The 15,666-nt window shown below is 42.7% G+C and overlaps 1 protein-coding gene across 2 annotated transcripts in view; it reads left to right on the forward strand.

The window, feature by feature from the left end:
- INTS9 (integrator complex subunit 9) overlaps window positions 1-15,666 on the forward strand; it is a 79,034-nt gene that overhangs the window by 43,278 nt on the left and 20,090 nt on the right. For both annotated transcript variants that reach the window (XM_012807731.2, XM_023515589.1), the window contains 5 exons: window positions 432-571; window positions 2,052-2,138; window positions 10,320-10,440; window positions 11,142-11,276; window positions 14,240-14,351. In XM_012807731.2, coding sequence (XP_012663185.2) covers window positions 432-571; window positions 2,052-2,138; window positions 10,320-10,440; window positions 11,142-11,276; window positions 14,240-14,351 — 595 coding nt within the window. The remainder of the gene's footprint in view (window positions 1-431; window positions 572-2,051; window positions 2,139-10,319; window positions 10,441-11,141; window positions 11,277-14,239; window positions 14,352-15,666) is intronic.

Raw genomic sequence — 15,666 nt, forward strand, 5'->3', positions numbered from 1 at the left:
TGTGCTCTCTCTGCTGCAAGTTACCTGGTTTCCCATTCATCTGTAGTGGTGCTGCCTCACATTCTAGTATGTCCTTAGACTTACTGTGCTCTCCTGCTGCAAGATACCTGGTTTCACATGCCAGGCAGCAGCCGTTGAGGCATCCTGTTTTCATTTATCCTCATAAGTCTAATTCAGAAGGACTCTGTGCTAGTAAAACCAGGTTGCTCCCCGTGGACTGGCCACATTCTCCTTGTTAACCCTCCTGTCCTGCTACTTACTGTCAGCATTAGAAAACAGGCTAAACTGAGAGAATGGAAGTGTTACAGGAAAGGCATCATTATTCTGTAGCACAAAAACAGCTGCTCTGCATTCTGACAACATCCTTTTTAGTCACACTGTATTGATCTATCCCTGCACAGATATGTATCATTCCCTCCCTTTCTTTTCAGACTGAGCTAATAGACCTGTCTACGGTGGATGTGATTCTCATCTCTAACTATCACTGTATGATGGCCCTGCCCTACATCACTGAGCACACTGGATTCTCGGGCACAGTGTATGCCACAGAACCCACTGTTCAGATTGGCAGGTGAGAGTTATTCATTCTCATCCTATCAAGTAAGATGAAGCTGTAGAGCACCTCCTTTGGTGATAGCTGTTTAATAGAGTATTATGCCAGAAGGGATTATTTCTTTTTTTTTTTTTTTGGAGACAGAGTTTCATTATGTCACCCTCGGTAGAGTGTCGTGGCGTCACAGCTCACAGCAACCTCAAACTCTTGGGCTTAAGCGATTCTCTTGCCTAAAGCTAGGACTGTAGGCTCCCACCACAACACCCGGCTATTTTTTTGTTGTAGTTGTCATTGTTGTTTAGCAGGCCTGGACCTGGTTTGAACCCACCACCCCCGTGCATGTGGCCGGCGCCCTAACCATTGAGCTATGGGCGCCGAGCTAGCAGTGGTTGTTACACCTTCTGAACATCTAACCCAAAGAGTAAGCAAGAGCAGACAACTCTGTAGATAAAGAAACGTTCGTTGGAATTGCTGCTGTGAGTAGCCTTGTTCGTCTTCTACATTGACACATACATCACCTCGGAGGAGTTCCTGGAGGCGGCTCTTCTATGCAGGTGACACTGAGTAGCGAGGTGATGTTTAGGAAGCTGGCACAGAGACGCAAGGCAAGAGCTTCAGAGAGAGGAACACAGCAGCTTTAACAAGAAGAGATTTCATTGCTTTGTTTTCAACATTTCTCCCGTTTCATTGTTTACTACAGATTATAAATGGAGACAGTCTGTAGAAAACAGGGCAATAGCTATGTAATTAGATGGTTCACATCTCCCTGCTGTTGACAGGGAAGCTCAGCAGTCTGTGGAGTAAAACTGCACAGTCTGCCCTTGACTCGGAGAAGCCTCTGCCGTCCCCTTCTCTACCCCAACCAAGCAAGCCTTTGTGATATTGGTAGTTGCTGCAAGTAACTATGGCATCATTTGGTGAGTAAAAATATTAGGTGGGATTAGCTGGGCATGGTGGCACACCCCTGTAGTCCCAGCTCGTCAGAGGCTGAGGCAGGAAGATCGCCTGAGCTCAGGAGTTAGAGGCTACAGTGAGCTGTGATTGGGCCATAACACTCCAGCCTGGGCAACAGAGCTAGACCCTGTCTCTTTAAAAAAAAAAGAAAATTATGTGAAGAAAATGACCCCAGAAAAAAACTGTTAACTTACTGTTTTGAAATAAATTAACAAATATGGTATAAGTTAGTGTCAGGACCCAAAATATAAGATCTAGGAGTTGATAGAGAATCCTGGGTTGGATTCTATTGTCTTGAAGATGTCCAACAAGATGGAAGTACTAGAAATGAATCAAAATATTTAGCATGGAAATTTAATGGGAAGGCTAGGGTTTTTGTTTAATTTTCTATAAAATGGTCCTCAAGTGTATATGCAGCAGAGAGAAAAACGATGAGATGGAGGAGAGGGAGGTGGGCAAGTCGTTATTTTTTCTGGCTACAATGTTAAAAGCGTGGTATTTTTCTAATTTTCTAATGGGTGTTCACTTTTTTGCTAAAACTCAGGCTTCTGATGGAAGAGCTGGTGAATTTCATTGAAAGAGTGCCAAAGGCTCAGTCTGCCTCCTTGTGGAAGAGTAAGGACATACAGAGGTGAGGAGCAGCCCGCACCCCTCCCTGAGGCTGTGGAGCCTTAGGCTTTGCAAACCGGTCTCGTTTGATTTCTCCTTTTATGTTAAACATTGATGTGCTTATATGACAGTTTGTCTTTTCCCTAATATACAAAAGGGTTGCATTTGATTCAACTAATGTTTTTGAGAGGCAGCTGTGTGATGAGTGGAGTTTCCAAGAACAATTAGCTCTGTCTCTGAGATGCCCAAGGTTTAATGAGAAATCAGACAATTCAGCAGGTCAGTTAGTCTCGAATGGCATGTCTGGCAGGAGACATTTGGCCACAATGCTGTAGGCACTCAGAAAAATGACCTCTGTATGCACAGGGAAGCTGAGAACAGTCCTTAGGAGATAACAGTTAAGGTGGCTCATGGAGGAAGAAAAGAACTTTTCCAGATAGAAAAGGTCAGCAAGAGGAGTCCAGGCACAGAGCTAGGGGACAGTGTTCATCATGGAAGAGTGAGAAGTTCAATGTGCGTTAGGGTGGGTAGAACAGAGAGGTGCAAGATGAAAATAAAGCGGTAAATTGGAGCAAGATGATGGAAACAGTATGTGAAGCTTGAATTTCATGCTGTCGAGAGTGGGAATGAGGAGAATGACTTGACCATGTTTGTTGTGGGAAAATAGCTCTGGAAGCAGCATGGAGGATGGATGGAAATGCAGAGAAGGGGCAGGAGGACCAAAAGTGTGACTGTTTCAGAAATGCAGGGGAGAGGACAAAAGCCTGAACTAAGCAGTGGTCGTGAGCATAAAGACAAAGAATTCTCCCTTCAAAGACATTGCTGACATAAAATTGAAAAGAACTGGTCAGAGTTGTAAAAGAGGCTGCAGTGTAAATCAGGAAGGTAAGAAGGGGGCTGAGAGGAAGCCAAGGCACAAAGGAAGTTTCAAACAATACAAGCTGGTCAGTGGTCTCAGTGCTGCCAAACTAACATCGAGTAAAATGGAGACGAGGCCCTTTGTGGAAATTGGGAAGGCACTAGCAATGGGTAAGAGGTTACTTGCCATAGAGTGCAAAACCAGAACTCAGATCGTAGTAGGCGAGGTAAGTAGAAATATGATAGAGAAAGCAAGGAGGCAGCTTGATCCCACTTCCATGGTCTCTCTCTCACCTTGACCCCAGTTAGTCTTAACGGACTGGAGTTCCTCCAACACTGGCAGCTGCTGCCCTCACCTCTAGGCCCCACCATAGGCCCAGCTTCTGATCCTGGTATTGGGCCTGAAGCAAAGGCCAGTCTTTTGACGTCTTGGACAGTTCATGTGCAGTATGCTCCTGCCCATGTCCATTTTTTCCCCAGCTAACTTGCCACTGATTTCTCTTTCTCTAGATCAATGATTTATTAGTCATCTGCTTATCTCGACTTTATAGGGGACCTTAGATTTTACATATCTTCCTTCTGTAAGAATCTGTACGTGTGTGTAGCCAGAATGTACTGTGTTTTTCTGTAGTGACTGAGAGTTGGGGCGTGTCTCCTCTCTAGGTTTCTTTGTACACATGTTATTCGATTAACTAGGTAGCACTTGCTGTATGCCAGACACTAATCTAAAAAAGTTACTTAATTTGTTCAATCCCTTAACAATTCTGAGGTAGGAGGTGGTATTACCATTTTACAGGAGAGAAAGCCACACAGAGAGGTTGAGTAACTTGCCCAAGGTCACCCACATAGTGAGTGGCCAGATCTGGATTGAACCCACACAATTGGCTAGTCTGGCATGGAGTCCCAGCACCTAACCGCTCGGGGGGTGGCGGGTGCCCCTTCGCACACACAGCTCTTCTCGTGTGTGTGAGAGCCCCTTGTATGTGCATTTTCTCCTGTGCCTTTCTTTCTCGTGTGAAGATACGGTGTTTGCGTGGCTTCATGTCAGGCAGCGTTTCCTGAACGTGCACACGTCTCAGTCTTTTTTATGTGAACAGCCTCCTGGATCTGACCTGTCTCCCAGGGAGTGCCTGGTTTCCTCCCCTGGCGTTCCCTTCTCATTCTCACCTCTCTCTTCTCTTGCTCGCTGCTGTACCATCTTCCTTTTTTTTTTTTTTCTCCTGTCCCCCATGTGGCCACTGGACATAAGACCCCATCTCTGGGGTCTCTACATCTCTGTCCTTAGAAACCTTAGGACTTTTTCTTTCCCCATGGAACATGTATGCTTCGGCTTCCCTTACTGCCTTCTTTGAAAATTCATACCCTATACTATATTCTGCTGCAAGTAATTTTGGCACACCATAAATCCCAAACCCTGAGCCAAGTCTTAAAAAGTCCCAAGTCCTTATTTTCCCTTTTCTTAAGTGACCTTGGGCAAAGTCCTTGGCACTTTTCCTTTGTCTCCTATTGTTTGTAGAATACAAATAAATAACTGGCTCACAAAAGAATGCCGTTTGGCATTAGGGAGAATTTGAATGAAGCGTGAAGGAGAGGGCCAAGGAGAGGGGGTCTGAAAGTCAGGAAATCTCCCTTTTAAAAGAAGGTGCTAGTTAAAATAAAACATTGAATTTCCTATCTCACCATTTGGCGGGCAAAAATCATAAACTGTTGAAACTTAACTTGATACCGATCAAGGAGAATGATCTACATATTGGGGAAGACCGTCTCTCATTCTGACCCTGGTCAGTATTATGATTTGGCTTTTGAGCATGAGACGAGCCATTTGACTCACAGAGAAAGAGAAGAGTCTAATTTTTGAAAAGATGACATACCAAGAATGCTATGTCTTCCCTTTCTCCTAGATAAACTCGGCCTAAACATTAGAAATATAAGAATTCAAAGAGCTATTTACCATATTTTGACATAAATGCAGCCTTTTCCCCTAAATTTTTGACGTTACACGTGGGTAGTTCGGCTCTGGAACAGTGGAGCCCAGTGGGTCTCCTAGGACCGCTGCACTGTCCTGCCTGGGTCCATGCAGCACATGGGGTTCCATTTCACGGGGATGTGGGATGAGGTGGGAGCAGGCTGGAGCAGCCTCTGCTGAGTGCCGCCATCAGGGAAGGAGGCCTGGCGGGGCCACTGCAGCTGTGCTGAACAAGGGCCAAGGAGCAGAAAAGATCCTCTAAACCAGGCGTCCTCAAACTACAGCCCGCGGGCCACATGCAGCCCACCTAGGATATTTATCTGCCCCACCGGATATTTTAGTGACCATTGCCTGTCCTGCTTAGCAGCTGACTGGTCCCAGGGCCTGCAGTGCGGCCCTCCAACGGTCTGAGGGACAGTGAACTGGCCCCCTGTTTAAAAAGTTTGAGGCCCCCTGCTCTAAAGTAAGGATCTCAAGTTGCATGGCTACAGGACCAGGGAAGGGAAGCACAGGAGTAAGGTGGGCTGGTAGGTACTGTGGGTCAGCAGCTCCTCTAAGGGGGCAGCTGACACGCAGCTTCAGCAGATTGCAGCCATATGCGAATGTGAACCCCTTGCAGCCAAATCGTCCTTTTCTATTTTAAAGGAAGTTCAAAATCAGGATGTTGTATATATGATTTTTTAAAAATCTTTTTTAAGGCCCAGCGCCTATAGCTCAACCGGCTAAGGCGCCAGCCACGTACACCTAAGGTGGCGGGTTCGAATCCCCAGCCCGGACCCGCCAAACAACAATGACGGCTGCAATCAAAAAATAGCCAGGCGTTGTGGCGGGCGCCTGTGGTCCCAGCTACTTGGGAGGCAGAGGCAGGAGACTCGCTTGAGCCCAGGAGTTGGAAGTTGCTGTGAGCTGTAATGCCACGGCACTCTACCTAGGGGGACAGCTTGAGGCTCTGTCTCAAAAAAAAAAAAAAAAAAAATTTTTTTTAAATATTGGCTCATAAATTAAAATAAAATCCTATATGATCCAAGCAAAATACCTCTATAAGCTGGATTTGAGCCTCAAACTCAATTTTTGACTGATACCTTCCACAGACAGACTCATAATAGAACTTGGTCAAGTGCCTAGAATTAATACATCTTACTTACGTTACTGATAAGACTATCAACCAAAGAAAACAGTAAATTAAGAATTTTCAAACTCATTGGCCAAAAGAATCTGACAAATCCCCTTAAATCATTTGGAGTTAGTTTGAATTAGCATTTGATTTATTATTAGGACATATACAAAAAAAAAAACAACTATTACTCTTGCTTTTTGGCAGCTGTATAACTTCCTGCCTCAGTTGACACTACTAGAGATTTATTTCAAAGAAGTTAGCCATCCTTCTTCCTAATTTTGACATTGCAGTTTATGCTTGAAAAGGAGATGAATTTTGAAGGGAAGGAAAAGGAGAATCCCTCAGTAAAACCTTGAGTCTCTCTGGCTTTCCCACACTCACTTCAGAGTTTAGGTTTTTAATGGGAAAATTTAAAGCAAGCTATTCCACTTAAACAACTGACCTAGCCTCTAGATTTTGGTCTTTTTTTTTTTTTTTAATAAAGCTAGCATTTTTTATAAGATTAAAAATCTACATTATAATTCAGGATAAATCATTGCAAGAAGATATTATTATCTTCTCATAAGCAGTAAGCAATTAAGCATTAATATATCCCTGCCTGAATTTTAATGCAATTTTTAGTACTTAGAACTTAAAATGTGGATTCATACCTTACAGAAGATTTAAAAGAAAGCTGCATATTAAAGATGAAGTTCCTCTGCTCTGACTCCTTGGATATGTGTAGAGGAATTTTTTAGGTCTAACTCTAAAATAGAAGATTATTGAAAAGTACGGGCTTAGTGGTCTAATAGACTGGTGTTTGAATTTCAGATCTGTTTCTTAATAGCTGCAATTTATTTCTTTTAGGCTCTATTTTCTCATTCACAAAATAGGAATGATACCCACAACTTGATAGGGTTTACGAGGACAAAATGCGTAATACGAATATAGTTCTTAAAACAGTGCCAGCACATAGTAGGTATTTAGTACATACTACCATCCTTATCCCCTTTGCTGGTTACCTGGTTTCCATAATCCCCTTGCATGAAGGGGATTGCATCTGCCTTTCACATCCTAATTTATCCTCAAACACTGCCTATCCTGTTGAAGGCAGGGTGGTGGTGTGGACCAGAGGAAAACTGTTTCATACCCCACCTCGGCCTTAGTTGGCACTGTCATGCAGACTCTTTGAGACTCAATATCCTTTTCTAAGGAGAAAGTAAGAGAATTAAATTACATTATCTCTAAGTCCACTGATGTTATAGATGTTTGGTTTTTTTTTGTTTTTTTGTTGTTTTTTTTTTTTTGCCGTTTTTGGCCGGGGCTGGGTTTGAACCTGCTACCTCTGGCAGATGGTACCGGCGCCCTACCCTTTTGAGCCACAGGTGCCGCTTGATGTTATGGTTTTAAAAGATGTCCAAGGGAGAGTCTCCTTGAAAGCAGGTCTGCATGGAGTGGCAGTGCTCCGATGGAGTAATCACAGCTCATTCAGCTTTGTGATGCCAGACACTTCATCAGTTCTTTTCACTGAGTTTATTAGCTTCCAAGCCACTAATTCATGATGACCAATTCCCAGGATGGTGAGTGACAAAAATCCTAATTAATTACTTTATAGTAAGAAATCTGACTGGCTCAAGAACCACAATGGTTCATCTATATAGGACACTCTGTTCTGGTGAGGAAGTCCACTTAAGACATCAAATTACAGAGTAAGAGTCTTTTCTGTGACCCTAGAATTAGAGCAGAGATAGTTTAGCTGCTCTCAAGAGCTGTTCCCATCAGGCTCCGGTAGCCTAAGCAGTTGCTTTTGTTCCTCGTGGAGATAGTTTGGTCTAAAACATACGTCCAGGTTTGTCAACAAATTTCAGATGAACATTGAGAAGTGCTTGATTTTTGAGGCTCCAGTTTTGGTAAACTCCAAATAGATCATCACTCTGCTAACACATTCCCACTCTGCCATACCCACATGTATGGTAAGCACTTTTTCCTGTAATGGGAGGGATATTTTCTGATCCCTAAGTTCTTTGTATTCTGCTCTTATGTTAATTTTGTTCATTTATTCATTCAACAAACACTTAGAGCCCGACCAGTGTTTTACTTGTCAGCTTTCAAGTGGTCCTTGAGGACTTAAAAGATTTACTCTTTAACAGAAACATCACAGTCTTTGCTGCTTGTGTTTGTAGGATGGAGGAAGAGGCAGCAGAGCTTTGGCGTCATGTCAGAGCTCTGGGAAAGAAGTTGTAGGCACTTAAGTGTGATAAGAACAAAACAAAACAATGAAATCTTTTAGAAAGTACTTATGAAACATTTAGACTCTGAGAACTTGACTTTGATAAATTAGAAAGCCAGAAAAAAAAACAGAACTAGTTCCCTCTGGGTTTCCTTATCCTACTTATCCTAAATCAGCCAATAATCCTAATGGCTTTAAATGGCTCTGTAAATGCCTCTCTATAATTATGACCTCAAGAAAGCATAAGGAGAGTTTTAGGGAAAGCTAAGTTAGACAAGATGTTAGGAGATAAAAGGAAGTAATGACAAAGTAAATATCAAGAGAGAATAAAAGAGAATATTAGTAAGGATCTTACGGGTAGAGTGTAGAATTCAGAGGACTTTAAACTGATTTGTTGAGTAAGTGCGTGCCTGACATTATAATAAATTTGTGGGAAAATGTACAAAAAAAAAAATGAAGACATAATCCCATATTCAAGGAGCTTGCCAAGCAAAGGTTAGATTCTAAGTGATGAGAGTTAGGCCTGACTTGGCAGGCTGAATAGGGTTTGGGTGAGAGAAGAGAGACCATTGTAAGACGGCAGGGGCTGGTGGAGATGGAAGTCCTGCTCTTTCATAACCTAAGCACCAGAGTGACAGCCCATCACTTTTGTCATCTTCTCTTCACTTGGTCCAGCCACTACTCAGGGCAGTAAATAGCAGAGGTGGAGAGCCTGTCAGAAGGGCCTGCCACAACCCCTAAACTGAGGAGGTCAGAACAGAGTCAGTTGGAAGTGCTTGTCTTTCTTCTTGGGGCTCCCTGTTGAGACCCTCCTTGATTTTTTTCACCAGCTCTCATGCTGTTGTGGAGCTGACCTCAGAAGTTCATTGACTCACACTGTGTAGTGAATCTTTGGAAAGTCACACTTCATTCAGTTCTGTCCCTCATTCTTTTAGAGTAGATGATAAAATGTTTTTCTAATGACCCGTTTTTATTGATGTGTTTGTTTAAAGGGGTGTTTCTGATGCTGGTCTTCAGGGTCACAAACCATGCTTCATTGTCCTCTTCTATGCCAAGCCCCATTTGTGTTCAACTCCGTCCTTTTCTGGAACTTCACAGGCCCATGAGTAAAGTTTATTTCACTTACCTTTTGTGAACAAGGTAGAGAATGAGAGATGTCATATGAAAACGCCCTATATTAAAATGTGTGCAATAGATCCTAGAACAACTACCAAGGAAATAAGATGGCGAAAAATCATGAAGTTAAAAGGCTGCATGAGAAAATACTTACTTAGTACAAAAGAAAGTAGTGAAGGAGCAATAGAGGGGCAAAAAATACATGAGACCTACCGGAAACAAACTGGACTTGTCAGATGGAATCCACCTCGCCAGCAACAACCCCAGCTGTGTGTGGAGTAAGCAGGCAGATGGCAGTGATGGTCAAGCTGGATTGTTTTTAAAAATCTTGTTGTATACTGCATAAACAAAATAGAAAAACTATAGAAAAAAATCAAATCAAAAGGTAATTTTTTTAAAGATCAGCAAAATTGACAAACCTTTACTAGACTAAGAAAAAAGAAAAAAAAATCAGAAATTAAAGAGAAAACAGTATTTGGGTGGTGCCTGTGGCTCAGTGAGTAGGGCACCAGCCCCATATACCGAGGGTGGCAGGTTCAAACTTGACCCCGGCCAAACTGCAACAAAAAAATAGCTGGGCGTTGTGGCGGGCGCCTGTAGTCCCAGCTACTCGGGAGGCTGAGGCAAGAGAATCGCCTAAGCCCAAGAGCTGGAGGTTGCTGTGAGCTGTGCGACGCTATGGCACTCTACTGAGGGCAACAAAATGAGACTCTGTCTCTTAAAAAAAAAAAAAAAAGAAAAGAAAATAGAAAACAGTACTACCAACCTTATAGAAATAAAAATAATCATAATTCTCTGAACAACCATATGCTAGTAAATTGAACTCAGATTAAATGGACACATTACTATAAAAGAATGCCCTAGAATGTGAAGAAATTTCACCTAGAAAAAATAAACAGCAGTGTTCACCTAGCAAGTGACTGTGGTGCGTTTCCAGGCTGCTGCCTTCTCCTCTCAAGGACGCGGTGGAAGCGTCAACCTGGAGAAGATGCTACACGATGCAAGAGGTCAACGCTGCCCTCAGTAAAATCCGGCTGGTGGGATATTCTCAGAAAATCGTGAGTGGTAACATCATTTTTGTGATTCTTGAATACTTTGAATTCATATTGTTGTTCATTGGAAGGACCTTTTAGTTCCCTTTATAAGCCAGTCAGCTGCTGAGAACCTTCTGCTAGTGTAAGGTGAAAAGACAGAGCAGCTTGTTTTCCTGCACCCCTCCCCCTGGTGCTCTTCCCTAAGGCCCTGTCACCCTCATCAGCTGACGTCCATTGCCCAGCATGTAATGAGTCAGGAGAAGGCGCCTCACCCTGGTCACATCAGAACAGGGGACCCAGCTTCACAGATGTTGGAGAGTTGAAGCAGGAAGCAGAGAAACAATTTAGCGAGTATGGCTAAACTGAGCTGTGACCTAAATGGTAAGCATTCCCACGCCTCTGTCAGTCTCTGCCCATAGAACCTAACGGAAAATGAAAGAGGAAAACCAGAGTATCTGACTCTTTGGTCTACTTGGCAATATATTCTCTCTGCCTTTTAATGAGTGGGTCCCAGATGCCATGTGGACATGGAGAGAGCTGAAACCATCCAGTGACAGACGAGTCAAGCCACATGGGCTCCATTGTCCTTGTTTCTTTTAAACTTTCTGGTTTGTTTTAAAATAATTTGTTTTTAAACTGAGAAGGGCATTTTAGTTGTTCTTCCCTGCAGACTTAACTGGTGTCACTAAAAGCTCACGACACATCTCCGTGTAATTGTTTTCCAGGAGCTTTTTGGTGCAGTCCAGGTGACTCCTCTAAGTTCTGGCTATGCCCTTGGAAGCTCCAACTGGATTATCCAGTCTCATTACGAGAAGGTATCTTACGTCTCTGGGTCCTCCTTGCTCACCACACACCCCCAGGTAATTATAAATTGTCTTTTAATAACTCAGCTTTTTGGTTATTTAACTCAAACTCACGATGTATCCAGAGTACCATCAGCCATTTTTAAATCTTCCTAATTTTGTTTTCTACAAATACTCTTTAGAAAAGTTAAACTATTATAACAGTGAAGATTGCAGTTTTCTCTGAAAGAACCCTTTTGCCTTTAGAATCACCTCTAGGGTTCTGAGAGATCCCCCGGTCCTTCCATAGCCTTATGGGGGACACAGGCGGTTATTCATTTACTCAGAAGATATCAACTATTTAATATTTAAACGGCCAAGTGTCATGTACTCAGGTATTAGGGATTCAGTGTTGGCCAGCGGGCAAAGTCCCCAGTCATGGGTCTTATGTTCAGTTGATAGAAGGGACAGGATGGTGTACAGAAGATAAATAAAGGAGCAGAGTCATTTCAGATGTGAAATGTGATGCAAGTACTGGAAACAACAAAACAGGGCTGCTTCTGGGGTGACAGACGCTAGTTTAGATTGGATGGCCAGGGAAAGCCTCTGGGAAGAGCTCATTTGAACTGAGACCTGAAGAAACAGTCCTCGTGAAGCTGTGAGGGTTTGTATTACAAAGAGACGGCAGGGGAAGGCCCCTAAAGCAGAACAAGCCGAGCGTGTCTGAAGAGCAAACAAGGCCATTGGGATCCCGGCATGCTGAATACCATCAGCGTGATGTCCAAGAGAGCAGCAGACACCGCTTCATGGAGGACTCTGTAGGCTGTGATGGAGAATCGGGGTTTTATTTTTAGGGGAAACAACTGGAAGGTTTTAAGTTAGTCATTCATTAGTCATATCTGGCAAGAAGCCAAATTACTCCTTTTTTAGGTATTTGTAAAGAATTTATTCATTTCATAAATCCTGGGTTTCTGCACGTTTGTAAGGAGAAGTGGGAACGTTAGATAATGAGCTGATGAAGGTCTACATAGATAACTAGTGGACATCCAGATCCCGTTAGTTATTGCTGTCATAACCTCAAGATTTTGTTGTCTTCATAGTAAAACAGAGTTTCACATAGTGAAACTTAGAACTGGGTTGACTGGGCCTTTCTCTTCTTATCTTTACCAATTTCAAAAATGTCTGCGTCTTGCCAGCATTCTCTTAGCTGCAGCTGGGCCGTCCCGTTTTAGTGGAGGAGAGCACGTTGGTCTGGAGCAGGAGGACGCGTCTGTGCTGCCGTTCTGCTTTGTGTTCAGACCACCTTTCATCTCAGGGTCTGGGAGGGACAAGGTGCTATTTTTCCTGCAGCTAGCAGAATTCTGGGCCCTTCCTGCTTACTGAAATCAAAAGCCCATCAATGTCATCATAATCTACTTCACTGAATCAAATTTTTTATTGGTAGCTTCTATCATTCCTGATATATTCTTCTATAAAAGACAGAAAGAGGACTTGGCTGCCAACTCTTCCAATTTGTCCTGCTTAGATCAAAGCCTTTACAGTAGTACTGATGTAACTTCCAGTAAATTATTCTTACAAGGTCCATAAATTTAAAGAGAAAATGAGGTCTTGAAAGTAATGAGCAACATACCTAAGTAATTAATTCTAATTTCCAGCTGGCAACCTGTGGTGTATGTAAAAAGGAAAAAAAATTAGATTTTCCTTTACCCATATAATTGGATTCTATATTGAATTAGCAGGGATAAGAAAAGTTTGGGTTTGAAAAAAACTCAATATTCTACTGCAGAGGTTAGCAAACTATGGCCTCGGGACCAAATGTGGCCCACTGTGTGTTTTTGTGAGTAATCATTTGTTGGAAAACAGCCACGCTGAGATGTTTATAGATTGTTTTTGGCTCTGTATGCACTGTAATGACAGAGTTCTACTTTAAACCTTGTAGACCCCTGGTCTGCTTGAGTGGAATCCTCACTAACTAGGAAGAATATCACAGGCTGCTATAATAATCAAATAAGTATGGGGGAATGAAGTTTTGATAAGCCTGAGGCAGTAAGAACAGAGAAACAAGTTAAAACATTGGAAGATTGAGGGTGGGGTGTTTTGTTTTGTTTTGTTTGATTTTTCAGACAGGGTCTCACCCTGTTGCCTGGGATCAAGTTATTTTGAGAATCAAATTATACAGTTTAGGCTGGATGCTGTATAATCAAATTATACAGTTTAGTGCCTTGTAATCCTGGCACTCTGGGAGGCCAAGGCAGGTGGATCGCTTGAGCTCAGGCATTCAAGACCAGCCTGAACAAGAACTAAAAGTAGAATAAACTAGCTGGACATTGTGGTAGGTGCCTGTGATCCCAGCTACTCAGGAGGCTGAGGCCAGAGGATCTCTTGAGCCCAAGAGTTTGAGGTTGCTTTGAGCTATGATGATACCATAACACTCTATGCAGGACAACAGTGAGACTCTGTCTCAAAAAATATACACATATATAAATTACACAATTTAGTGATTCTCAAAGTGTGATCTCCAGCCCAGTAACAGCAGCATCTCCTCGGGACTTACTAAAAATGCAAATGCCTCTCCCAGACCTGAGTCAGAAACTCTGGGAGTAAGCCCAGCCATCCATTATCCATCCTGGATATTACACCGTCCAGGTGAGTCTCGTGCACACTAAAGTTTGAGAACTGCTGCTGATATGTGTGTTTTGAAAAAATAAAGCATTGTAGAAATTTGAGATGCTTTAAAGTGAAATCCATATGAGATGCATAATAGAATATATGGTGTATGATTTCATGAATTTTGATATGATATAATCACTGCCTCAGTTGAGGTATGTAGCATGGAACCTGTTCATCTCTCCTTGTGCCTCTCCCTGTCAGTCTCTACCCCTCAGGCAGCCGCTGATCAGTGACAGACGTTTCATTACACAAGATAAGAGAACCTGGTGATGGGTTGGACATAGAGCAATGTTACATTTTTATGTCCCTGAACTATTTATAGATAGCATTCCTTTTTAAATTACTAAGCATAATTCTCTGTTGTTTTTCAGCCCATGGACCAAGCTTCTCTCAAAAATAGTGACGTTCTTGTTCTGACGGGGCTCACGCAGATTCCCACTGCAAACCCAGACGGCATGGTGGGAGAGTTCTGCAGCAACCTAGGTCTGTAACCATCTCCTATCTTGGTTGGATGCTGCATCTTGAATTCATGGATTTATTTTTCGATACCTTGCTCCTGTAGTATTTTCCTCCTCCCTTCACAGAGGCCCCTTGTGAGGGATTTCTCTCCCCTTTCCAATATACTTCCACCATTTCCGCCCACCCTTCTGAGCCTCCTGTCATCAGTAAGAGCAATTCTCAGGTGACCTGAAGCTTCAGTGAGAAGGGCTCTAAGTTAGAATCTTTAGTATTTCTGTACAATAAACACTCAACATCTTCCCACAGACAGAGTTTATTTACTCCCCTTGCTTTTTGGTGGGATTTTGGGGTGGGGAGGTTGTTTGCAGGGTAGTAGTTACCAAAGGAGGCAAGAGTTACAGCCCTGCTTTGCAAATAATAGCAGAGAAATGACTGTTACACTTTGAATCCACAGCATTAATGCCATAAGCAGATGTATTTTTTTCCCCACTGATATTTGGTTGATTTTGTTTCCTTCTTTGAGGAAAGACTAAGTTACGAGATGTTTTTTTTTTTTACCTGGAAGAAATTGATTTTCCTTTGGACATAATTATCAACGAAATGTAGAAATCATGCCTTGTAGAAAAATATTTTGGTTACTGTCTTCGTCTTCTTGGGCTGCCATACAGAATACCATAGTTCTGGAGACTAGGAGGTCTTAAGATCAGAATGACACCATGGCCGTCTCCTTTGAAGGCCTCTTTCCTGCTCGGAGGTGGCCTCTTTCTTGCTGAGTCCTCCCGTGAAGAGAGGAAGCATTCCAATGTCTCTTCCTCTTCCTATAAGGGCACAGATCCCAGTATGGTAGCTCCACCCTCATGACTTCATCTAACCCAAATTATCTCTCCAAAGTTCCTACCTCTAATATCATCACATTGGGGGTTAAGGTTACAACATACGAATTTGTGGGGGAACACAGACATTCGGTTCATAACAGTTTACCAAAGTGGAGTTAATAAGCTCAGACCTTCACCTCTAGCAACTTAAAGTATTACCTCTGCTCTAGGAAAGAGAAATAGTCATCTTCTGATATTTATATGGAAGGCACTGTCCTTTGAAATTTCACTTAGCCATGCTAATAATCACAGTCTGTTTTTGTTCTTTGCTATTAAGTCAAAGGTCATTTGTTTTTACCTTGGGAAAAGTACTGGACTAATCTCAGGTAAAATCCTTGGTTTGGGCTCGGGGCCTGTGGCTCAAGCTGCTAAGGTGCCAGCCACATACACCTAAGGTGGTGGGTTCGAATCCAGCCTGGGCCCACCAAACAACAATAATGGCTGCAACCAAAAAATAGCTGGGC

The sequence above is a fragment of the Otolemur garnettii genome, unplaced genomic scaffold (assembly GCF_000181295.1).
Source record: "Otolemur garnettii isolate 467f Iridium unplaced genomic scaffold, OtoGar3 scaffold00074, whole genome shotgun sequence".
NCBI classification, from domain to species: Eukaryota; Metazoa; Chordata; class Mammalia; order Primates; family Galagidae; genus Otolemur; species Otolemur garnettii.